Source organism: Ictidomys tridecemlineatus, chromosome 8, assembly GCF_052094955.1.
Source record: "Ictidomys tridecemlineatus isolate mIctTri1 chromosome 8, mIctTri1.hap1, whole genome shotgun sequence".
NCBI lineage: Eukaryota > Metazoa > Chordata > Mammalia > Rodentia > Sciuridae > Ictidomys > Ictidomys tridecemlineatus.
In genome coordinates this window covers 46,505,162-46,532,131 of record NC_135484.1, presented here as the reverse complement: position 1 = coordinate 46,532,131, position 26,970 = coordinate 46,505,162, and the positions used below count along the sequence as shown (strand labels likewise).

Below are 26,970 nucleotides of genomic sequence, written 5' to 3'. Positions count from 1 at the left end.
ATATCTATATCACATTCTCTTTACCCATTCATCTGTTGAAGAGTACCCAGGTTGGTTCCATAAACTTGAATATATTTTAAACACAAACTTTACATTTTTATTGTAATCTCAATTTTAGTATGTTAGTTATAGTTTTTCTTAACTCACACTGAAATAAGTACATAAAATTAGCATAAAACCTGCCTATTTGGGTTCTCTTAAAATTATCTTGAGAAATGCGCTTTTCATTTAATTTTAGCTCTTCTCTTTATAGATTGGGTAGACAGAGAGCCTACAGTGAATGATCAAAGGGGAAGTTCAAAGACTGGAAATAGGGGATTTGGAATAGAATTTTCTAGACAAATGTAAAATGATGGATAGGAACTATGTTTCCCTGTAGGTTATTAGCCTAAAGCAAATTTGGATTAGACTTACATTTAATTTTTCTTTCTTTTTTAAATCATAAAGACCAAAAAATCTACTGAGTAGTGTTTAGGCTACTTAAATTTTTAGACTTTGTGTTTTCTTCCATTAATTTCTTGGCAGAAATTTTGTCTGGAAAATTTCAAACTTGCCTTGGCTTCAAGTAGAGGGGAACAGGATTTACAAGATTTCTTCTTGTTCATATTAGTGATGAGATATACTCACTAGCTCCCAAACCCAAGAGTTTAGTTCTGAGCCAGCATCTGTGAGTTACCTTTTATATGCCAGATTCAGTACTGAGCCCCGTGATGCACAGAGGAAGCCATGGCTCCTGCCCTCTGGAAGGCCAGACACGTGAAAAGCTGAAACAGTCCAGTGTGATGTGGTATGTGCCAGATCCAGGAGAAACCAACTCCTTGTGTAGATCAACAAAGGCCTTAATAGTTGGGAGAGCAGGAGGGCCTGGGTGCATTGAGGCAACATACAGTTGGTGGCAGGGTCCTTCCTTTCTCCTTAGGTAATCTCCATAGATGAGTGTTATACAGAATTTCTGTGGGTTCTGCATTGGCCCTCATGATGTTCCCAGGAGCCATTAATGTTTTGAATATACAATAGCTTGCAGCCTTGCTTCTCTGCCACTTTCACATGAATTTGAAACAAAAACTAGGGAGCCTTAAAAAATAGTTGGCATATTGAGATGGCATCATTTCCAAAACAATATCTGAATGAGGTTCTGTGCTTCAGGGTCAACTCTTCTTGTTTAAATATACTCAGGCCTACCCTATGTAACTGGAAGCAGTGTGACTGGGATTATAGGGTGAGTTATGTCAGGTTACACAAGTTGTCTTTACAGTGTAAAGAACTCTTCAGAGCAGCCCTCACTATCTGAATGACTCCATGTCTGGGTAGCAGGGTGGTATGTGCAGGGCAGGAGAAACAGAATAAAGCAAATCAACCTTTGCTAGTTTAGGGAATGTTTGTACAGAATCTGAGGTAGCAAAATTCTGGTCTCCACTTACCTTCTTACCCTCCCCATAACCTGAGCCCCTCTCCCCTCTCCCCCTGCATCACAGTCACAAACCAATAGTTGAGAGAACTTCAATTGCTTCATATGCTTGTGGGGGCCAATTAAAGGAGAACCGTCCAGCCTCTTCTGGGTTTCTAAATACCCACTATGCTAATTGCAATGATGCCAGCTTCCAGTCTTCGACTTTTGGGGATTTTATAAATATATGGGCTTTTCTTTTTCTTTTTCTAAATCACTGGCAGGACTTCTTTTTTTTTTTTTTTTCCTGAAAGGAGCAAGAAATAATCCCCTGAGGAGATTGAGCACTACTTCAGACCCAGCCACTTCTCTGTGTTGCCAGAGACCTTGCCCCTCCTCAGGCATAACCTTAGAGGACTATTTCTTTTGGCCAGGTCTCTGACCTTGAAGGATCCACCCAGCTGCCTTGAAGCTTTGGGTGCTAGACATAATATTGGCAGAATTCAAGAGTTATTTCTGTTTTATGTGTTTTATTTAGCATGACTGTATTAACTTTTTTTTTTATTCACCAGACGTTCTGCTCTAAAATATAGAATGCTTCCCTCAAACCACTGCTGTTGAGTTTTCTTATATATATATTTATAGTCTAAAGCACATTTAAGAATATAGAGACTCTTAGAATAAGGTAGCACCCACAAGGGATGCCATATTGCCTTTCTCTTGGAGTCAGGACAGGTTGAGAATGTGGATTGACCTTCAGTGTGTGTTACGTTTCAGTTTTTTCTCTTGAATGTGATGAGGCAGTTTTTCCTTGGAAAAATAGTTTGTGTTCAGCTTGGGAGGTGGATTTTTCACCGTCGGCTTTTCCCTTTAATAATTGAAAACCACTGTTCATTATTTACATAAAACTGTCTTTTTCTGGTCTGCTTTCTATAACCTTTCCCCTCTTAAGAATTTTAAGAATTCCCTGACTTTCCTCTGGGGGATTTTATGCCTGCTTTATCCCAGATGTGGACATAGACTATGCCGAGGGATTTTTTTTTTTTTTTTAAGTGTTACTACATTTGAAAGACTGATTCTTTTAACCAGTGTACAAATCTACCACTGAAAAGAGGGGCTTTTAAGAAAGTGAAGTAGTTGAGAAAATATGTGAACTTGGTTTAAGTTTTTGATTTACTGAGTGACTCCCAACATCTCGTAGGCAAAATGAAAAAATAGACCATAATTTCAGATAATAAAGGGAGAACACACATGTTATTTCAGCATTTTAATTCCTAGATTTTATTTTCTGAATGAAGGCATGTCAGTTTCTAGTCCAGGCAGTCCTGTGTCTGGTCTTCAGGATGGGTTGGCTGATGTCAGCCAGGGAATGCATGGACTTGGCTGATGTTCATACTCTCTTGGTCCTCTCTGTCTCCACCTTCTGTTCACACAAAGAGAATCTGTAGCCACACTCATGGTATTTTGTCTGCTTACACGTGCATAGATGTCTTGTTCTTAATCCCTGGTTCCGAATGTAAAATGCTAGGAAGACAGAGGTTAGAGTGAAGGAGCCTGTATTAAGAAATACAGGATTTTCTGTTTTTTCATAATGTGTGCTCAGATTCCTAGCTGACAGTTTACCCTCAGCTTTTGGTTATTGTGGTTTATGTATTAATGTCTAAAAAAAACCATAAAATCTAAACTTCTCTGCATTTGACAAACAATGTCAAGGTTTGTTCTTTCCCTACTTGAACAAACATACTGTTTCTCTCGTAAATTTCTTCCTAATTCATATTTTTGTTGTATTTAAAAAATAAAAATTTGTAAGTTTTAATTTTAATTCTTTTCCTAGTAAGTGAGGTTCCCATCTACTCCCAACCTGTGCCTTGTTCTTTTGAGTGACATATGTTCTTCTTTATTTTCTCATGTAGGATCTTTCGAAGATGGTTTGGCTGCCTTGGAGGTTTGGAGATCTGATGCCACAATGAGGACTCACACACGGGGGGCCCCCAGTGTGTTTTTCATATATTTGCTTTGCCTCGTGTCAGCGTACATCACTGATGAGAACCCAGAAGTCATGATCCCCTTCACCAATGCCAACTACGACAGCCACCCAATGCTGTACTTCTCTAGGGCAGAGGTGGCTGAGCTCCAGCTCAGGGCTGCAAGCTCACATGAGCACATTGCGGCCCGGCTCAGAGAGGCTGTGCACACTATGCTATCCAGCCCCTTGGAATACCTCCCTCCCTGGGATCCCAAGGACTACAGTGCCCGCTGGAATGAAATTTATGGAAACAACTTGGGCGCCTTGGCAATGTTCTGCGTGCTGTATCCTGAGAACATTGAAGCCCGTGACATGGCCAAAGACTACATGGAAAGGATGGCAGCGCAGCCTAGTTGGTAGATTTTTGTCTTTTTCTTCCTTTTCTATTAACTGCAATTTAAAGAAATGAATCCATCAGTGAAACCTCAGAGACCAGATTTTCATGTGTTCGTGTGTGTGTGTGTGTGTGTGTGTTTGTGTAGGAGGAGTTCTTGTTACTTGTGTTGCCTGTGGCTTATGAGCGGCCTGTTTCAAAAAACACAGTTACCACACCATGTTTCAAGTAAGAAGGAAAATGTTTAGATGCAAATTAACCAAAGAAAAAAATAATTTGCTAACTTGGGCATACAGTGTCGGGTTGATTGTTAAGAATTCTTTCTCCTTTGTGCAATCTGCATGTACAGTCATGTATCACTGAACAACAGGGATGTGTTCTGAGAAATGCACCATTAAGTGGTTTTGGCATTGTACAGACATCCAAAGGTGTACTTACACATACCTACATAATATAGCCTATTGCACACCTGAGCTATTTAGTATATGTGTTTAGTGTATATGTGTGGTGTATACAAATACATACATACATATACTCCAGTCCCCTTGGAGTACTTCCCTCCCTGGAACTCCAAGGACTACAGTGCCTAGTGGAATGAAGTTTATAGAAACATTTGGGGGCCTTGTACACATACACATGCCATATGTGTGTGTGTGTGTGTATGTGTGTGTGTATATATATACACACACATATATAAAATGCAATTATATATTTATATGTACATACACACATTATATATATATGTGTGTATGTAATCATATATATATAGAATGTGTGTATGTATATATAAACATACAACTGCATTTTATATACATATGTATATGTATATGAACATTAGTAGGGTTTTTTTTTGTTTGTTTCTATTTCGGTATTAGGTTTTGATTGATCTCTCCCTGTGATTTAAACTTTTGGCTAGCAAGAAATTTCAGCCAATTAGGACTTATATGCATTTTATGACAATAAGGAGCTACAAGTCAGTATGATGGATTACTAACAATTTAAAATAATATTCTACCCAGTAAACAACCAGACTGTCCAAACCTTTCGGAAAATCAGTGTTATAGTGTAATTGTGTGAAGAATTCTAACGATGTAATAGTTTACTTTTAGAGGTTTACAATTCAAGAACAAGCTTCGAATATCTTTTGATTAGCTTGAATTCATTTTATTTGTTTATAATTAATGCTTCCATCTGCTTCCAGAAAGATACAGGCTGAATTGACTAAACTAGGCATTCTGTAGTTATTTTTAGTGATACTGAGTTTTAGTATTCATTCATGGTTCAGTTTCACTAAAAAGATTTATATGATATAAGAAATATCCTTTGAAAATTACATAAGATGCCACTTGTAATAGGGATGGCGAGGGCGCATTTTTAAATGCTTAGAAAAATCAGTGAATGCAAGTAATTTTGTGATGAATTGCATCTTTCATAAATTATATTTTGTATATCACAGAGGTGAAGAATAGTGATTTGTGAGTTTAATAAGTATCTGAAATTTCTTATTGAAAAAAATTATGGAAGAGTTGCCATTAAATCCATAAAAGAACTGAATTTTTTAGCATTATTGTTACGTATATATACTCATTTCGAAGCTTACAATGTTTTAGGATGAGAAGAATCTTTTGTTATTGTTGTTGTATGTGGCAGTTTCTAGTTTTGAGTCACATTAACTGATCTTATTCCTGATACCAAGAGATAAAAGATAGATGGAAAAATGTATCTGCTATTTGAACTATAAGATTATATTATTTAGTGTTGCAATAACTCACTTGACATTCATGCAGTTCATTAAAATGGCAACCATGTTTACCTTGTTTAGGAAAAAAACCCTTTAATGTTTACAAGGGTATTTTTTTCTTTTAAAGTCCTTTTTATTTCAGATAATTGAATTTTGACAGATTAAGATATTGATGAAAATGTCCCATAGACATTACTGTAAAAAATTGCCTATTTTGGGCTGGGGATATAGATCAGTTGGTAGAGTGCTTGCCTTGAATGCACAAGGCCCTGGTTTCAATCCCCAGCACCACAAAAAATAAACAAACAAATAAATAAAATCATCTATTTCACCTCAGAAAAGACTTAACATTGTGAAGTGCCTTTTCTAGTGGATATACTTTTAGCATAAATACAATAACATAGAGAATTGTACAAGACTAGTATGATTTTATCATTAAAATATAAAACATTCAGATGTATTAATACAAATAAATATTGTTATTTTAGAGGATTAGATATCTTCTTTGAAAGAAGGTAAATAGGTAACTTCAGGAAAAATTTTAATTTTCACATAATTTTTACAGGTTCAGATTTACTGGTTTTTGGAGATGTTTGGAAATTGATTAAAGGATGAATACTTTATTAATGGCAATATTGATAAAAATAGGTATAATTCTATGCCATTCTCCATAGCCAACAACCAATCGATGACTTAGTGCATCTGAAGTTGACTCTTTTCATCTCATGAAGCTGAAGGATAGAAACTAAGGGTATGCCTTTACAACTAGTTTCTAATTCCAAAAGTGATCAGTAATAGTATTATTCAAATAATAGTATTTGAACATTTCAAATTGTGCATTTTAATGATTCTATGAAAATTTCAGCTTTTTAAAAACTGAAGAAGGTTTTAACAACTTTTTAAAATGGATTTTTTAAAAAACTCATTGACTGGATTGTCTTCATTGACTTATTCCTTAAATCAACAAACATTACTGAGCATTTACTTTGTGTTGTACACTGTTGAGTGCTAGGGATTTAAAGATGAAGAAATGGCTTAGTAATTTTATAATTTGCATCCAGCAGAGGGATGGATGGATACCCAAAGCATTGGATACTAGAAGTATTTCTTCTTCTCAGAATGAAGTGTAAGGATTATTTAGTGAGGGGTTTCTTTAGTTTTCATCAATGATTGACTTAAACAGTGGTATCCTGTTGCACTCTAGTGCAGTGGGAAAGTACCCACTTGGAGTAATCCTCCGGGCCTTTGTGTAAATTCTATCTCCCCACTCTTGATCTGTGTTACATCAGATTAATTTTCTTAGTTTGAGCATTAGTGTCTTTTCCCCCCTTTTTTGATACAGGAAATTGAACCCAGGGGCACTTAACCACTGAGTTACATCCCTTGCCCTTTTTATTTATTATTTTGAGACACCGTCTAAATTGTTCAGGGCCTCAATAAATTACTGAGGTTGACTTTGAACTTGAGATCCTCCTGCTTCAACCTCCTGAGCTGCTGGGATTATAGGCATGTTCCAGCTGAGCATTAGTATCTTGAGTGTTATATAGCTGCTATATCTAACTCCTAAGGTTGTTAGGAGGATTAAGTGAGATAAATAGTATAAAGTACTCAGCAAAGGTCTTGTAACCTAGAAAGCCTTCAGTAAAAAACAGTGACAGTTATGGTAGTTACTGCTGCTATTATTTTACCTAGTGCTTAGACCCTGTTTGGCTTTCAACTTGGAATGTATAAGCTCTAAGGAAACAAGTTTTTATTTAGAGATTTTATTCAAAATGTTCTCAAACTGGATCTGTTTAATTCATACAATTTTCCTTTTGGCTTTATTCCATTAAAATTTTCAGTGATGCTCCCCTGGGCCTCTTCTTTACGCAACACGTTAATGGTAGCACTAGTGAAGAAGGCTCTGGGGAAAGTGACAATGGTATGTCTTTTGTCAGCAAGTGCATAAGAGATAAACATGATGTAGATTTACTAATGTGGCTCTTTGAGTAGTAAATAAGGAACTTCAAAGTTTACCTCTATAAATAAGTTTAAGAATTTGGGCCATCATGGAAGAAAAGTTAAATGGAAAATACTATATAATTGTACTGTTTCCATCTAATTTACCACAAAGTAGAAAGGAAATCTAAAAGATTGATAAGAATAATGGTGGTGATTGAAAATGGACAGCATGCATTTTAATTGTGTGTGTTTCTAAGTAACCAGACCACTGGGCATCACAGAAAGATGAAGTTTATCTGTGCACTGTGTCTGCCTTCGAAGGACTGCCCACCTTCTTTCTCAGAAGATCTCTCCTTTTATTCTCATTTCTACTAATCCTCACACATTGTTTCTTTCATTAAAGTAACAGCTTGTGCTTAACTCAGTTCTAAAAATCAAATTAAAAAAAAGATAGTCTTTTTAAAAATCCTTTTAAATAAGGGTTTTTCCTCTGTAGATCTTGTCTTCCAAAAGGATTTAGATTGCAGTTAGATCTGCTTTATTTAAAAGCTCAATTAGAACTTAACATACAACACTTTTAGAAGGCATAATGATCTAAGATGATAAACCCAGGGCTGGTAACAAGTACACTTAAAGTGAATTCACTCTTTCTATAATATCTCCTAGTCTGTGTAGCCAAGTTCTGTGTGTGCCAATTGGCACATGGGGCTATCTTCATTTTTAAATAAATGATTGCTTCCTGAATTCTAGTCTTACATGGTTTTAAAAAAAAATGCCCTCACATAAATATTGCAAATGAATAAAATCCTCTTTCATTTTTTTCCCCTCAAGAGCTTAAACTTTAAGGTAGGAAAATAATAAAAACAGGATTTACAGATTTAAAAGAAATTTTTCAAAAAAATCAATTTCTAGAGTGAGTTTTTGGAGTACTTTTGTAAAATTTCCATAACATTCCTGTATTTTCATTTGCTTATTTGTGCCTGTTTGTGCATGCTATCCTTCCCTATCTTAAGGAAATATAAAATATAAAATTCAAATTAAAAGTATCTGAGAAGCCAGGCCTGTTGGCTTATGCCTATAATCCCAGCAACTGGAGGGGCCGAAGCAGAAGGATCACGAGTTCAAAGCCAGCCTCAGCAAAAGTGAGGTGCTAAGCAACTCAGTGAGACCCCGTTTCTAAATAAAATACAAAATAGGGCTGGAGATGTGGCTCAGTGGTCGAGTGCCTCTGAGTTCAATTCCCAGTACAAAAAAAAAAAAAAAAAAAAGAAAGAAAGAAAAAAAGTATCTGAGAAATAAAAGAGGGGGTGATTAGGGACGTCAACTGGAAAAGGCATAACTCAGTTGCTAAAATACGTCTTATAGACCATTATAAAAAATGGGTCCTAAGGGAGTGTGTGTGTGTGTGTGTGTGTGTGTGTACAGCAACAAAGAAAGTAAGGCTTCCTCAGTTTTCAAGTTTGTAATGTTCATGAAATTAAAAAGCCGGTCAGTTACTCTGTAAAAGTATTACTAATCGCAGGGCGCTGTGGTGCACACATGCTTGTAATCCCAGTGGCTCAGGAGGCTGAGGCAGGAGGATCACGAGTTCAAAGCCAGCCTCGGCAAAAGCAAGGGACTAAGCAACTCAGTGAGACCCTATCTCTAAATAAAATACAAAATAGGACTGCGGAGGTAGCTCAGTGGTCGAGTACCTCTGAGTTCAATACCTGGTACCAAAAAAGAACTACTAGTCTTTGCCGGAGGATCCCCAAAGAAATTTCATCTAGGGTTTTCATGAAGAACCCTCACCATTCTAATAAACACTGTTACAGTGCATGTGTGATGAATTGCATGAGGTTGTTTTTCACACCACGATGGACTGTTTTGCTTATGTATATATATGTCAATGGAGGATGTCTTAAGAAAATTTTATTAACACATACAGGGGTGGTGGGGGTGTAGTTCAGTGGTAGAGTACTTGCGTAGCATGTGTGAGGCCCTGGATTTGTTCCCCAGTACCAGAAAGGGGGAAGGGGAAGCCTGGGAAAGCAGGGTGGGGATGGAGAGGATGAACTTATGGTTTAGCCCAAGCTACTTTTTCTTTTTAAGTCTAGCTTAATTCAGTAGAATTTTTTTATATATAAGGAAATGAAATAACTTGCATGTTCATCAGGCAGCCTACTGTATATCTCAGCCAAGCTCTTAATATGAACTTGACATCATAACTCCTCAGCAAATTCTCACAACAGCAAAACCAAAGTCTCATTGAATTATTGGAAAACACCTCAGAGCCTAAATCACTTAAGAAAGATATAATTAAGTTTACCGTATTTCACTTAATCAAATAGGACAATGAATGAAAGAGATTTAAGATAGGATTGTATCAAAGGGGATATACTTACATCTTGGTTGATGGCATAGTTATCCAGTGTGCATTTCCCAGTAGCAGACTTTTCAGGGTTTTCCTCTTAAATTGTAAATGATGGGTAATAGGCCTGGTATAGTGGTCTTTGGAGGCAGATCTATATAGTGCTTTCATCTTGGCTCTGCTATTTTAATTAGCTGTGTGTCTTTTGGGAGGTTCCTTAACCTCTGTAAACCTGTCTCTTCATCTGTAAAATGTGGATGTTACCTCCCTGCTAGGTAATGCACATCACAGCTCTTTAGCATTATGTGCTTGGCACACAGGTTCACTAAGAGTTTATCATTATTACCCATAAATAGTTGTGAAGATGAACCTTTTTATTTATCTATTTGTGGTGCACAGTACTCCATTTTGCCTACTCTGTCATTTGAGGGTGGTGTTTTTTGAAGTATTTCTTGTGAATCATTCTCTCTCCCTTTCCTTATAGTATTTTTTTTTTTTTTGCTTACTTATCATCTGACAGAAAATAAATCACAGGGGAAAGAAATTACTTCACTCTTTCGTTGGAGCCAGTTGGCTACAGGAAATCATGAGAACTGGTGGGAGAAACAAAGAAAGTTGAACTTTTGGACAGAGAAGTAATTGTATTTTTTTCCCCCCTGCAACAGACTGAGTATTAAATCTTTGCCTTTAGATTGCAAACTTCTGGATGGTGACATCTGAGGGTGTGTTTGCAAAATAAAATAAAATAATAAAATAAAGAGAGGAAAAAAGAAAAGGCTCTGTCACATTGAAGTGAACCAGCTGGTTTCCCTGCTGTACATACAGAAATGAAGAGTGGGCCCGCCTTCCTCAGCATCGCCTGCCTGCTAGGCTCCAAATGCGTTTCCCTGCAGCTGTTTCTCAGGCCTTTTACTTTTCTAAATTGCAAGTTAAGACTGAGAATCAAAAGCGGGGAGGAAGTAGCTGGACCCCGACATGTGGAGCCACAGCACCGTGAGTAAAAAGATCAGGTTTTCCTCTCATGACCTTTCAGCGACGGAGGCTTAGTCCAGAATGCACCTGGAATCCATTAAAGTGGACTCCTGGAAACAAATGTGGGGCTGTCAGAAACCCGGCCCCCAATTCCCCTGGCTTTTTCTCATTCATGTTTTTCCTTTCTCTTTCCTCCACACCCTCCTCCCCAATGTTTCTGCCTTTCTTTTTCTCTGTCCCTTTCATTTTGTGACCTAAAGTAAGTTCTCTCCAAGCCTCAGATCCTTGGAACCATGAGGGTAAAATAACTGGTGGCTACAAGCCTTTTACATTGATCAGATTCTTTATAATTTACAGAAATGCATGTGTTAGGAACCTGGCCATTAGGATTTCCTTTCTTGAATCCCATTTCGTAAGCAGGTTGTTGCAGCATTGTTATTTTGTTTTGGACCAGCAGACCTGTCTGTGGCTGAACTAAGCTTGTGGAGAAGAGCTGAGGAGAAGCAAAGTCAGGTGTGCAGGAGAGCTCAGCATCATCTGTCTGAGAGTGCTGTTGAGCAGTCGTGTGTAGAATAGTCACATTCTACCTGGGATACTCAGCTAACCTAAATTCTTGCTGCTTAACTAACTTGAACTCTATAAACTCTTCTCCATCTATTTCAACTTCAAAAGAGGTTAAAGTAGTTCTAATAATACTTTGTCCTATCAATAACTTTTAAGATATTTTCTGACAGCTATTTATCACACACAATTAAAAAGAAATCAAAGTGAATTTTCTTTGTGGGATCTGTTAGGTGTTTGATTCTAAGATTTGGTGCCAGCTTGTTCATACTTGTTAAATGTAACACAGGCTTTCAGAGTATGTCACTAGAGAAGAGGTGGCTGAAGAAATTGCCAAGGAGTTCCCAGAAAGAAGATGGAACTGGACTCCAGACCAGTGAGGTCCTTCCCTTATGTGACAGAAAAGAATTTCAGCACATGTCAGTCAGACACATAGACAGAGGTTTACTTATTTAGGAAAGTTGATAACACATTGAAGGGAGAACATGGCCATGTCAAGAGAGACAGATTTGGGGTGAAGCAAGGGAAACTCATTCAAGAGAGAGTGGGGGTTCATGGCTCTTCTTTTAAAGGAAACTTGGTGAGGGCTGGGTGTGGGAAGGTATGCAGGAATGATATCCGTCTGGTGATTGAAAGACAGTTTATGGTGTTCTAGTCAGAGTTTGGATCCTTAAGCTGATGCATTATCTTTATTATCAGTAGATAGTACTGGAAAGTCCCCTAAATTATAGGTTTCTCAAAATATCAGGTCTCTCTTCACTTAATCTATTTATTAGGGGAGGAGTGTTAATTAACAGTGCACAAATACATTTATAGATTTTCCAGGAAGTAACAGGCTTGGAAAAGAGACTTGCTTGGGGAGTGACAGGCCTGGTAAACCATGCAGAACTTCTGAATTGAAATTTTATTTCCTTGTCTTTTATGTCTCCTTTCTACCTGTTTTCTAACTTTGTCTATCCTACTTCAAACTGTGCTCAAGGGCCAGAAGAATCCTTGTTCCTTTTCTAATAAGGTGGTGCCCCTAACCTCATATTACAAGCACAGGTACTATGAATAATGTTCCAACAGTCCTTATAATCTGGCTTATAAATTTTTCCAATATAAAAACTTGGCAAACAGCTGTTTGGATTTTGTGTGTTCCTTTTCCCATATCTTAAGGGAAAATGTTAGCTGGCCAAGTGCTGCATGTATATCTGTAATCTATTTCAGAGATGTTTCATCATATATTTTTGAAGTTGGCTTTATTTGTTGGATAAAATAAGTGTTCAATTCTAATACCACTTATGATGTGAAGTCTTGCTGACATTGCATTCTTGCTAATGCTATATAGATATTTAAAACAGCTGACAGTAATAATGGCATGAGTGTGTTCAGAGTCTCTTACAAAACTGGGTACTTCATTTTACCTTGGGTATCCTCAGAATGGCCTTTTACTTTTTCATATTTTCTGCCATATCCATGAAGGGAACCCATTTTAGCCATGACACAGGATCTCTCAACCATCTTCCCTTCTTTCCTTTGTTACAGTCAGCATGCTGGCTTTGGACAGCAGGAGGAGACAGTCAGGGGCCAGATCATTGCTTATCCCACAGGATCCTGTGGTTTAGAACTCTTTGTGTGTATGATGGTCTGGAAGGGATGAATCAGGAAAAGAAAAACTAGTTTTAAGCTTATAATATTAGTCTAGGAGGGAAATGAAGACCACAATTAAGACAGTGAATGAGGAGAAGAAGGAATGAACTTTAACAACATTCAGGAAAAGAAAGTCTAATCGTACTTGACTGAATCTAGTATACTGTCTCTCAAAGTGTGATTCTTAGAGCACAGGGAATGTCCTTGCAAAGACAGATTCCAGGGTCTTCCACCAGACTCACTGAATCATGACTTCTTGGAGTCATCCTAAGATTCTGCACTTGTAACATGTTTCCCATGTGATTCTCAGGTACACTTGCAATTTAAATTGTAAGAGAGAGGGTGGTGTGAAGCATGGTCCTGGGGGGCTGGTTGCATGTTGATGCCCAGATGAGAGACTTTAGGACAGAGATAGGGTTTGTGGGACAGAAAAGATGACTCTTTTATTCATATGACTTTCTCCTATCTACTTTATCTTCTCGTTTTGTTGATACCACCACTTGTGGGGACAGATAACTGTCAAAACCCTCTGTCCCTGTTGTGGTTATAAGGGATCATCGGTGTCCTCAATGCAGATATTTTAGTGATTATTATTCCCTTTTAGGACCTTTTGACCATATCGCCTAATGCTTTTTTTAAAAATTTTATTTGTTTTAATTAGTTATACATGACAGTAGAATGCACTTATATACTTTGATATATCATATATAGATGGATATAATTTCTCATTTTTCTGATTATACATATTGTAGAATCACATTGGTCATAGAGTCACATACCTACCTACCTACATAAAGTAATAATGTCTGTTTCATTCTACTATCTTTCTTATCCCCAGGTTCCCCTCCTTTCACTTCCCTCTACCTAATCTAAGGTAATGCTATTCTACTTTTTTTTTTTGCATGACAATTCTTAATACACATATATACCACAATTTTTGTATCTCAGTCTGTATATAAAGTATGTTGATATCCAATTCAAGTTATCTTGGATTCGTAAATATTTATTTTCTTCTGCCTTTACCTTGGATATCTTCAGTTCCATGGCTTTTGCATGGTTGCTGCTATACTCATTACCCACAGTCATTTTTCCTCTTCTCTCCCTTTTTCTGTTTTTCACTCTTGCTACTCTGAATGCATTTTGCTGTTGGTGCTTCTTCATTGTTGAAGGTAGACAAGCACATCAGGAAAAGGTATCATTGAGAAGTAAAAAATAAGTCAGCCTGTTGTCACCTTCACCGCAGTACATGCCCCATTCAGAGTTTGCAGATTTTCCTTTTCTCATCAATTCTATAATTTTATTGTTCTCACTGGCAGATTGACATGCAGTCTCTCCAGTGGTCCACTTGAATTACTAGCACTGCATTTTCAACCCTGCCCTTATTCTAGAAGCAGTAAGTTTACAGACCAGCCCTGAGCTGACTTTTCTGCCTATAGGTATCCCAGACATATCGTCTCGTTCTTTCCACCTTTCTGTCTGTACCTATCTGGACTTCATTTTTCACATTTATTCTTTCTCTATTACATTTTTTCTAGTCCCTCCCCTCCTGGAAATTCCCATTATTATTATTTTTTATTTGACTTATTTGTTTGAAGTAGTGTCTGGGTTGCTCTTCTGGTTGTCTCACCAGGAGTGCATGTCTTCTAGGTGTGACCCCAAAGAAATTTCTTTCCAGAAGCCTCCTGGACTCTGCCCTTACTCGGACAGTGTGATTTGGATGTTTCAAGGAACCTGCGGAAAACCCTCATAGGATATTTTGCTTACATTGCAATTCTTGATTTGTTAGTCTCCTCACTGGCACATAAGCTTAATGGGGGTAGTACCAGCATGTTTTAACCTTTAAGTTCTGAAAACCTGAGATATGGTATACCTGCCACAAAGATACTAGTAAATTATACCAAAGGAATGAATGAATGATTTATTGATTGATTGATTGATTTTGACTGACAGTCTAAGCTTGCCAAGAACAAAAGTCTTGAAGCTGCACACAACTTTGACTCTGATTTGATGCCTGCACAATATGGCTGCCCATATTTATTTGACCTTGCTTTTACTCTGAAGACTTGTCTTTGTCCAGCCTTTTATCTGTCAACCCATAATTACAGGGATAGTGTACCTGCAACCCACTTGGAGGCACTCAGAAGGAATGTCAGGATTGACATCTCTGTGCATAGCTCACTGAAGAATCTCAGGTTTCTTGCTCTTTGAAGTGCTCCCTCATACCTGGTATTCTTTCCTCTTTGGTCCCTTGCATTTGGGCATCCATGATCTTATATGTAGGTAATGTCCACGTATGTTCCCAATCAGGTAACCACAACAGAGCTTTAATCTTATTCACTTTAAAACCGACTGCTTCTATCTTTGAAGTGAATGGTAGAGGTAATGCATTATTAAAATTAAGAGCAAGGACTATGGAGTCAGACGGCCTGGGTTCTAATCCCATTTACAAGCTGGGTGACCTTGATCATGTTACTTTGGTTTTTCTATGGTTCAGTTTCCTCATCTGTAAATTGGAGACAAATATGATACTCCACTCATAATGTTAGAGGATGAAATAAGTTAACAAAACACTGTGAGGCATAAAGTAAGTGTTAGGGGTTATTATGTTTATTACATTGCTTTTATTTCGCTTTCTTACAAATATTGCCAACAAATGCCCTTTTCATTTATAAATAAATGTATGTACATATTCAATTTATATAAGCTAAGCATTAACTTGTTCTGTTTTAGACATTTTGTTAAGAATTGGGCATACAAGGGGCTGGGGAGGTGGCTCAAGCGGTAGCGCGCTCGCCTGGCATGCGTGCGGCCCGGGTTCGATCCTCAGCAGCACCATATGCCAACAGAGGTGTTGTGTCCGCCGAGAACTAAGAAAAAATAAATAAATGTTAAAATTCTCTCTCTCTCTCTCTGTCCCTCTCTCTCACTCTCTCTTTAAAAAAAAAAAAAAAAAGAATTGGGCATACAAAATTTTAAGGGCAAGTTACGCATCCAGCTGTTGGTCTATGGAATGTATAGAGCAATAGACAACATTATCACAGATGATAATTGTTGCCATCAGGAGAGTACAGAGTGTAATGGGAACACCCAGGAGTACTTCTCGCATCATTAGAGCACTGAAGGTGCCAAGTGGTGGGGGAAGGGAGCCACGTTTGACTGTTCCAAGCAGAAGTAACCAATGTACAAAGGCCTGGCAATGTAAGAAAGCAGAATAGCTTTGAGGAACTGAAAATTTAATGTGGGGAGTAGACAAACAGCTCTGAGGTTTTGGGTAGAGAACCAGATGCTACAAGACCTTGTCTACCATGTGAAGGAACTTGTCCTTTTCTTTATAAGCAATGTGAGGCCATGGAAGAGTTTAACAGCGCAGTGAATGATAAGATCTGTGTTATGAGTTAACCTTTTCACTGTAAAATAAAAGAATACCAAAGGAACAAATGTGTAGCTTAATAAAGTATATTAAAGCAAGCACTGGCAGCCACAGTACAGCTCAAGAAACAGAGCTCTGCCAGATACCCCCAGAAGCTCCCCCACAGGTTTGTCCCAATCACAGTCCCCCTCCAACACCCACACTCAAACACCACCCTGACTTCTGCAGTCATCAGATCTTTGTGTTTCTTTTTAGTGAATTCATGTATGCATGCCTAGGCATTATAGTATATATAGTCTTTGTTCTTTATTAAATTTTTTTTTGAGACAATGTCTTACTACAGTGCCCTGGCTGGATTCAAACTCCTAGGCTCAAATGATCCTTCTACCTCCTTGTTGGACTATGGATGTGCCTATGTGCCCTTAGTCTTTGCTTACCCCATCCTTCCCAGTGCTGGGGCTGGGCATTGAACCCAGGGCCTTGTGCATAATAAGTGAGTGCTTTACACTGAGCAATACCCCCAGCTCCATCTTTGCTCATTTTAGAAATGTCTTTTAAGACTTATTATCTACCAGTTCCCTTGCATCCCTTTATTTTCTTCATACTCAGGAAGAACCTGAATAGGTTCTGAATAGAACCCTTTGACCTACATAATTTCCCACAGTCTGGATGTTGCTGATTGCATATTCAAGTGACCCACTAACTCCACCCTTGGGTTTTCCTATATACTGATAGCTGGATGCCAGTTTTGATCATTCTCCTATGGTAGATTTGCATTTTAAAAGAATCTGATTACATGTGGCAGAAGATTGCAGAGGAAGACCATTAGGCCTTTGAGTTTATAGAAATGAGAGCCTGGAATAGAAAGGAAGTGATAGGTCCCAGTGATAAGACTGAGTATTTGGGGGCTGGGGTTGTGGCTCAGTGACAGAGCACTTGCCTAGCACGTGAGAGGCACTGGGTTCAATTCTCAGCACCACATATAAACAAATGAATAAATAAAGGTCCATCAATAATTAATAAAAATATTTTTTTAAAAAAGAGTGAGTATTTGTATGACTTGACATTTCTGACAAAGGGGACAAAGAATTTTTTTTTTAATGGAATGCTGAGGGGATGATAAGACCTATCAGTGAACTTGTAACATTTGAAGCTGCTGGAGAATGCTAATGAAGGGCTTTGTTTTGGATATACCAAGTTAGAAGTGCCTGTGGACCTAGAGAAGAAGTCTAGTTCATATCTCTCAAGCTTTATTTGTAGCTACTTCCTGTGGGTATATTGTGATTTAAATGCATAAACACACAGTTGTCACCAGAAAAAAATTATTTAATAAAAAATGTCTTCTAGTACAGTATGCAAGTTTCTGTTAATGTTAGAAAAATGTAAAAGGGAAGTTCAAAGATCAGATTTAGTTAAATTAGTTCAACCACAATAAGTCAGTGAATTACAGCTGGAAGAATGAGAGGAAAAGTCAAGGCGCTAGCACAACATTGCAGCCACATGGGTGTCCTCAGATCCCTTTCTGGAGCTGAGGCCAAAAGGAAATGTTGTGTAGGCATCAGAAGGAAAGAGTAACAGAGAGAATTGTGATGCTGCTTCTGTAGCTGAAAAGGAAGAAAAAAAAAGATTTCTTGATGAACTATAGATAGTGATTTGAGTTTGGAACAACTTAGCAATTTTTATAGTGAATTCACTATTGTGAGAAAAGTATTGGGAAAGGAAGAGATAAGAATCAATAAAACCATCCCATGTGGCCAAAATTTTATACTAACTTCAGTGTCTTCTTATCCTGAACTATTGCCACAATTTTTTCAAACCACATAAAGCTTATATACTATTTCAACTTAGTGGAGCCTGTTGATGTGGGGAAGGTTTTGAAGTGTGACTGAATCCAGCTTGAATTTTTTCCTCTCTGCTTTTCTAAGGGCCTGTCAATGGTCAGAGAAGATGAAGGAATGTGATTTCATTCAGTATCAGGGGTCAGTTTTTATTTTTAATATGACAGATAACTCTAGATTAAAAGTTAGATCTAAGTCAAGATAGAGAACAGCAAGAGAGCAAACTTGGCCTATGGAAGATATAGACTACTAGTATTAATACAGATGATAAATGGCTGTGATTGGCCAAGCGCAGGGTGTAATGGGAAGACCTAGGGGTACTTTGCCTATCATGGAGCATTGGGAAATTTTTTCCAGTTGGAGCCTGAAGAACAAATAGGAATCAGCCAAGTTCTAGACCCTCTGCTGGAAAGGGAGCCAGTAGGGAAAGTGTTTAATGCATTTTAAAGATAGCTCACAAATTTGGCTCATGAATTGAACTTAAATTTATTCTGATTCGAAACAACATGAGATAACACAACCCACAACATTTTTTTAAATGATTCACAAAAAAGTTACAATTTGCCTCCCCCCCCCCATTTTTTAAAAAAATTGTTTTTAAGACGTCATCTTTGAAATTGTGTCCTAGGACATAAAATAAATATTATTGGTACAAAGTCCTTCCACAGGTTAATTATTTCATTATCTCTCTTGAATGTAAACTGCTTCTAAGCCACACAAACAAACAAAAAGTTTTAGAGGGCAAGGGATGCGTTTCTTGCTTTTTTCCACATAGTGATTAGGGTTTTCTTTTTCTTTTTCTTTTTTTCTTCCTAAATTGGCTGCCTGATCCCATTTAGTGTTGTCACATCTGCTGCCATTGTACATCACCTTCTGTCCTCTGCTTTGAACATTCTGAACTTCTCTTGTTTCCTGGAGTCCTTCCTTATGGTCTCATAGTGGGATATTCCCTAAGTGCTGGTTCCAGACCCTCTGCTGGAAAGTGCCTAGCCAATCAGGGTGTCAGCCCCACTCCTTCCACTGAAGCAGGCTCTGGTTCAAGGTTCTCTTTGTCTGCAAGACTGGTTTGCTGGGTGGTTATTATGTTTGTCCTTGAAGACAGTGGCATTCAGACCTTTTTTGACTGTGACCCACAGTAAGAAACAAAGTTACATCATAAACCAATAGGCTCATAAATCTAGCTTTACATATATAAATTAATAAGTTACAATTTCACAAAATAATCCTTACATTTTTATTTATTTATTTATTTACTTACTTACTTACTTATTTACTTTGGTACTAAGGATTGAACCCTAACCACTGAGCCACATCCTCAGCCCTTTTTAATTTTTAATTTGAGACAGGATCTTGCTAAGTTGCTTAGGGGCTTGCTAAGTTGATGAGGCTGGCTTTGAACTTGGCGATCCTTCTGCCTCAGCCTCCTGAGCTGCTGGAATTACAGGCATGCACCACCACATCTGGCAGCCCTTGCATTTAAATCATGCTTGGCACTCTTGCTGTTTTCTAGTTCATTCTGTTCTATTTCATGGAAATCATTTAAAATGTGCTGGTCAAAAGCCATTAGTTCTTCTCACAATCTGTAGTTTGAAAGCCCTGCCCAACATGCTTCCTTTCTAGAGAATCCCTTATGATAGCTCTGTTGAACATCTCCCAGGAGGGGACTGCACCACACTTTGCATGACCTCTTTATTCTATAATTCTAGTGTTTATAATCCTTAATTCCCAAAATACACTGGGAAGCATCGTTTTTTCATTAAGAAGGAGTGAAAGTCAGTAATTAATAATTACATTTCATGTTTCCAGAGCTGAATGCAATAAACTCTGTGGCATATTATTTCCTACTGATGCCCAGAATAAAATCAGTTGCAGTCTGTCTGCTGTTTTAGAAAGGTCCCTGAACTTCAAAAACTTATATGTACAACCTCAACAAAACCATTAAAAAGAATATTACAAATTAAATTTATTTTGTCTTATTTAGTACTGGAGATTGACCCAGGGCCACTTTACCACTGAGCTATATCCACAGCCCTTTTTTATTTTATTTTATTTTTTTATTTTGAGAAGGGTATCTCACTAAGTTGCTAAGGGTGGTCCCGGACTTGCAATCCTCCTGCCTCAGTCTTCAGTGTAAAAGAAACTTTGGTAAATATTACAAAGCAGGAATACTGTGAGAGGACTATAAGAGGAAGTAAAATATCATTTGTTGTATCCTTGCATTTTAAGGGGTGCCTCACTTTGGTTTTGATGTTTTCTTAACTAGGAGAGCAGAGATTTAGTGATTTGACTATTATTTTTGCCATTGTTAGAGGGTCATTCATATTTTAAAACTATACCAGGTAATTTTTTCCTCCTTTGCATGTTATCAGAACGTTGAGGACTGCTCTTTAAACAGGGAGTGTCTGAATATTCAGGTAGCAGGAGTTAGGGTACCGGTATTCAAAGGCAGTGACATCAGATTCTTAAAATTTGGTATATTTGTTGTTAGGGTTATAACTAAGTACCACAGACCAGGTGGCTTAAAACCATGGAAATTTATTCTCTCACAGTTCTGGAAGCCAGGAGTCTGCACTATGGATGCCAGCAGGGTTGGTTCCTTCTGGAGGCTAGAGGGAGAAACTGTCTCTTGCTGTCACCTGGCTTCTGGTGATGGCACACAGTTCTTGGTATTCCTTGGCTTAGAGTTGTACCATCTCTCTTTTTGTCACTCTTACACGAATATGTTGTCATTTTCATTGCAATATAGTTCTGTTATATTTTACAGATTGTAACTTTAATGAGAATAATATTTTTTTTTGTTTAAATAGTTTGCCTATTTAAACAAGGCAGAAGCTATGGACAGGTGAACCATTTTGTATACTATGATGACTTCAATTTTTGTCCTCTTTATTTTCTCTAGGATTAATACTAGCTTTTTGTTGTTGTTGTTGTTTTATTTGCTTAGTGTTCTACCATACATTTAGCACTGTTACCAACCAGACTCACAGTCGGTTATAAGGATCTTCTCTAAGAAGACATTCTTCATAAGACCTTTCTTAACTGTGCGTCTTCTTGAGGGGACTGCCACAGCCTTTTGACTTGCTTTGATCTAGGTTTCTTGAGTGCTGGCTTTGCTGCAAAGCCCTTGCCTTGTTTTTTCTCTCGTATTGGATCCCTTGTGCCGTGGGTCCATGTTGTTTTATTTATTTATTTTTTGATATATATTGTAATTTTGGTAGAGAAATTCTCCAGTGCTTTCTAGAGGAAGAGTTTACGAGAGGTCATTGAGACCTTGGATGTTTCTCTGTGTTTGTTAACTGCGCCCTTAGGTTCCAATGGTAGTCTGACTGGGTATGGAATTATAGCTTAGAAATTGTCTCCAAGTTTCGGAGACATTGGTCTGTAGTATTCTAGCTTCTAGTGTTGCTATTGAGATGTCTGATTCCATTCTGATTGCTGGTGCTTTGAATGAAACCTGATATTTTACTCTGAAACTTCTGGTTCTTTTCTGTGTCACATTATAGCATGATAGTTCTTGGTTTGGAATGGGTCTGTTTTCATCCATGTGCTTGGTGTTTGGTGAATTTTTTATATCTAGAACCTCAGGCCCTAGGAAATTAGCTCTAGGAAATCTTAGGTCTAGGAAATTTTCTTGAGACAGTTGTATTTCTTCTTTTTTTCCCTTTCTTTTTTCCTTTTCTTTTTTCTTTCTTTGTTGTTCTCTTCTTGCTCAGATATTCACCTGCTTTTCTTTCCTCTCCTATTATCTTTTCATTCTCATTTTTCTGCTTTCTCAAGATTTCTTCAACCTTCCCTCAACCTTTCTATTGAGCCTACCTTCTTATTGTTTGGTATTCAAGGGCCTATTTTGTGTTTCAAGGGCTATTCTTTCTTTCTTTCTGTTTTGAAATTTTTTTTCTTCCTTCATGAATTAATTTCTCCCCAGATACATTAATCAGGTTACTCATTTGGGTCTCTTATTGTTTTTGTTTTTTGTACCAGGGATTAAACCTAGGGACTCTTGATCACTGAGCCACATCCCCAGCCCATTTTATTTTTAATTTTGAGACAGAGTCTTGCCAAGTTGTTCATGGCCTTGCTAAATTGATAAGCCTGGCTTTGAACTTGTGATCCTTCTGCCTCAGTCTCTGGAGCTGCTGGGAATACAGGCATGTGCTACTGCACCCAGCTCTCTTCACTTTTATTATGGGATTTCCTCAAATTTCTGGTAGTTCTTGACTACAGTCTACCTTTATATACAAATACGTTTTTATATTAGTTTCCTGTGATTGATGAAACAAGTTACCACATACTTCACTGATTTATCTTACAGTTCCAGAGAAGTCTACCGTGGGTCTCATTGGGCTAAAATTAAGATGTTAGTTGGGCTTTATTCTTTTCTGGAGGCTCTAGTACAGAATGCTTTTTCTAGTTTCTAGAGGCATACACATTCCTTTACTCATGGCTCCCTTCCTCTTCCTTCAAAGCCTACAGTGTTACATCTCTGGTCACCTCCATTGTCACATCTCTCTCTCACCACAGCCAAGAAGAGTTGCTTTCAAGGCTGCATGTGATTACATTGGGCCCACTGGAAAATATAAGATAATCTTCCATCACTAGGTCCTTAATTATACCTACAAAATTCCTTTTTCCATGGAAGGTAATATATGTATAGACATTTTTGAGGAGGACTTTATTCTGCCTATTTCTGGTTCTAAATGGTTGGTTGTCCACCGTGTGAGTCGGGGCCTAGTGGGGTGCATTTTGACCTCATTAGAAGGTTGATGACAATTTGACTAAACCTTTCTCCTTTGGGCATACTTGATGTCAGAATATTTAGATCTTTACTCATAACTTTGCTCTTTCTGCATCATGCTAGGTTTGGAATGGATGACTTGTTTTTGATACTGCATACTAGGAAGTTTATATTGAATTTTAAAAGATATACATAATACGTACAAATTTATACAATTATTACAGTTTACTAATTACAATCAGAGCCAATTTATGTTTCCTTCCCTTTAATATACTGGCTATTCTTGCATATTTAATTTTTTCTTACAATGGTATTAACTACTTCTGGGTATGGTTTCTTAGTTGATCACTGGATACTTACTTGTACAATCACAGACTGAAGTAATGGTATTAATCAGCTGCCCAGATGAACTTTTTGAAACATATTTTGTTTTACATTTTACACATGTAAATGTAAAACATGTCTACATATAAAATACCAAGCTATTTTTTTGAAATGGGCAAAAATGATTTGATTATGCTTATGCAAACAGTATAGGCAAATCTGGGTTATTCTCTTTGATCACATTTCTAGGTTTTAGAATTCTTTTTATCATAAGAGATTCTTTCAGAATTTGAGATAGGAATTTGATAGATAAGCCTGCTTTTAACCCTAATTCTTTGAGCTGTGCTGTTCTGCCAAGACCAAGATCTTGTTAACAAAGTTGATTAATTTTCCTTATCATGTTTCTTCCTCATACCCTTTCTGGGCCAACAGCAGCCCAAAGCACACTTGACCAGTTAAAAGGGATTATGATTTTAAATGCTGTTTGATTTTACTTAGATAGATGGTTGAGGATAGAATTCTTGGATATTTGGGCAATAGGACTTCATGCCAGTGGATTAAATATTGGAATAATGACGTGACAGTACCTTTCCCATTTAACAGCACTACTTTCATTTTATTCTCAATAATGTGGCACATTTTGACACTTAGATTAATTCTTTTTGTCTACAAATAATGGAACACTTTCCATTTAAGTAAACAAATATTCCTTTTAGTTTTTATATTTTAAAATTGGGACATGGAATTAATAGCATTAAAATGAAATTAAGTGGTAGTGTTCTGCTATCTTACATCTAGTGATATACTAAATATAGAAATATAGATTGTGGAAGAAAATGATCTTTTATATTTTGGGCTCATAAATTATTTTCTTTGAAGATACTGATCAACTTCCCTTTATTATACTGTTACCTTTCTAGCAATTTCCCAAATAGGAAAAGTAGTTTTGCCCCCAAAGTAAATCTTGAAATAAGAGCACATTGTATATGTCTATTCCTCTAGCTCTGGCCACCATCAAAGATAAAACTGGACACTAGTTAAAGTGGTAAGGACATATTTAAATCAGTAATAACTATTTCAATGTGGAAAGGGGTCCAGTGTAAATGGAACTGAACTTTAACTTGTATAGAAGTGATAGGCAATTTAAAGGGAGAACAAAGGAATGCAGGGGGACCAGGCAGGGTTTTAGTAGGGCTAAGGAAGTGAAAATTTCAAAGGTTGGTCACTGTGCCTGCGGTTGGGACACTGTGTCTGCTGGATGGCAATTATTGAAAGTAGGGTTCTGTCCTCCCACAGACTGGAAGACAAGAGACCCTGTCTTCAAATAGGGCACTTTGGCAGGAACAAAGAGTACATTTTTTTTGGAGGCTTGATTTTCTCAGGCAGGCACTTTCAGGAATCAGAGGGTCATCTTAGGGATATGACCTTGAGATGTTAGAAACTATGACAGTGTTTTTTCAAACCTTTGTAGATCAAGGTCAGTTCAGGAGCCAGAGAGAAGAAGGCTCAGAGGAGCCTGGATGGAGTTGAGTCAAGGAGAGAGTCTTTGTCCTCAGCTAATGTGACAGAAGGTTCTGGGCATGCAGGTGAGATCCACCATCCCCTAGGCCAGCTCTCCCTGGAGTGTCTTTGTAGCCCTAAGCTCATCAGAGGTCTGTGGGGAGGGAGAGACTTGTTTTGGGAACTCTGTGATTGGTTTCACAGGTTCCTGGGGTGGATCCTGAGCAGCCATATGAGCACAAAATGGTAGTAACTTCTACTGTGTGGTCCTTTTCTCATATTTCATGTCTGGTGTCATGAAAATCTCAGGGCTTAGAATACTATTAGATTTCTGCAGAAATACTTTCTGCTTGCCTCTTGGTAGGTCCCTTAACTCTGGCATTTTTTTCTTCTGGATTCTTATTATAACCTTGGTGACTTTGAAAGCACAGTGCTTCTCCTCGTCAGGAAGAAGTAAAGACAAGTATAGATTCAGATAGTTCTGGATTCCATCCTTGGCTTCGTCATGTAAATTAACTATATGATCTTGAACCAAATTACTTTTCTATCCAGATTCTCTTCTTACCATCTATAAAATGTGGATGTGACACCGAATGAGGGTTGTGAAGAAGAAATAAAGTATGTCATGGCTAACATACTGTGTGTTTAATTAACGTGAAGTACAACCTCTCCCTTTACTTGTAGAGATAAATCCTGTATTTTGCTTTGCAATGACAAAGCCAGTTCTAGCCACCTGATCAGACACCTTGAATATGCAAACCAGACTGAAGTTTAACTGAATATGCTACTTGCATTACTGAGCACCTATTCCAAGACCTTTAGGTCAAGCCTCCATATTATAGCTCACACTGCTTGTGGCAAATTACTGTCAAGGCCCCAGTGTGCTTCCCAGGAAAGGCCACAGGTTAGAAATCCACTTCCTGATTAGGCTAAATTTATAGGAATGGCTTACAAAATTTAACTGATAGCTGGGCGCAGTGGCATACACCTGTAATCCCAGCAGGTTGGGAGGCTGAGGCAGGAGGATGGCAACTTCAAAGCCAGCCTCAGCTAAAAGCAAGGCACTAAGCAACTCAGTGACACCCTGTTTCTAAATAAAATGCAAAATAGGGCTGAGGATGTGGCTTAGGGGTCCAGTGCCCCTGAGTTAAATCCCTGTACTTCCCCCCAAAAAAGATTTAACTGACATTTAACTTTCATAGTTATTTTTCACATGTAAAATGGGGTGGGGGGAAATGAATTACTTTCGCCTTAGTCATGGTTTTAAAAGGAGATATAATACACAATTATCCTAACTTCTTGAAAGTTGAAGGACTTTCTCTCAGGTTGCTACCTTCAGGAGACTTTTGGATTTTAAAAACAGAGTTGACCTTACTTTGGCATATTTTGATGGTGTTTCTGGGTGGACACTGCAGGCCAAGGAGTGGTAGTGACCCTTAGAGACAGTTGCAATGAAGCTAGCTGATATGGAGTTGATGCTACTCTACTTAAGTTTGTAGTTAGGAGTTTCTGAAGAGTTCACTGTTCTGAATTTAAATTTGTAATTCTTATTTCATTTTCTCTAAAATTTATAGTTCTGGAACTATCTTGGTGTCTAGAATCAGATTTTTTTATACAAATTTTCTATTTTATGATTTTATAAGTAAATATATTCTAAGTTTATAAAACTGTACTATATATTATTCTGAAAATGAAAAAAAAAAGAAGAAGAAGAAGTGGATCATTTTGGTTTAGTTCTCCTGGAAAGATTTAACAAATTGTAGTTCCTCATTTAAACACACTTTAAAATTACAAATTTAGAATATAGAATATATTTTCAGAATATATCCACATATGGAAAGCCTAGTATAAAATTGTTAGTTTCTGCAAAGTGCTAGAAATAGGACTAATAGCCATAATATATTATAAAATGAGAGTTGAGTTACCCCATTAATTTTAGTAGTTATTTCGTATAAACTGTTGATTAATTTAAATTAGTATTAGTTATCTCTTGGCACCACTTATATTCTAAATGGTAATTTCTTTTATTCTGAGTATTTGTTTTAAAATTACTGTCTAAGTGAAGTAGACAGGTTCTGTGGATTGAACTGTATCCCCCCTGAATTCATTTTGAAGTCCTAGTTAACCAGCAATGTGGACATATTTGAAAACGGGACCTTTAGGAGATTAGATTTAGATGAGGTTAGGTTTAGATGAGTTTACCATACTGAGGCCCTTGTGAGAAGAGACACCAAGAATGTGCTCTCTCTCCCTGTATTC

General features: G+C 37.5%; 1 protein-coding gene across 3 annotated transcripts in view; it reads left to right on the top strand.

The window, feature by feature from the left end:
- Positions 1–26,970, top strand: part of Dse (dermatan sulfate epimerase) — a 64,822-nt gene that overhangs the window by 23,133 nt on the left and 14,719 nt on the right. For 2 of the 3 annotated variants that reach the window (XM_078019360.1, XM_078019364.1), the window contains exon 2: positions 3,301–3,769. In XM_078019360.1, coding sequence (XP_077875486.1) covers positions 3,354–3,769 — 416 coding nt within the window. In that variant the 5' untranslated portion in view covers positions 3,301–3,353. Of the gene's footprint in view, positions 1–3,300; positions 3,770–26,970 lie in introns of those variants that run through there. The other variant, XM_078019361.1, reaches the window with a different exon arrangement.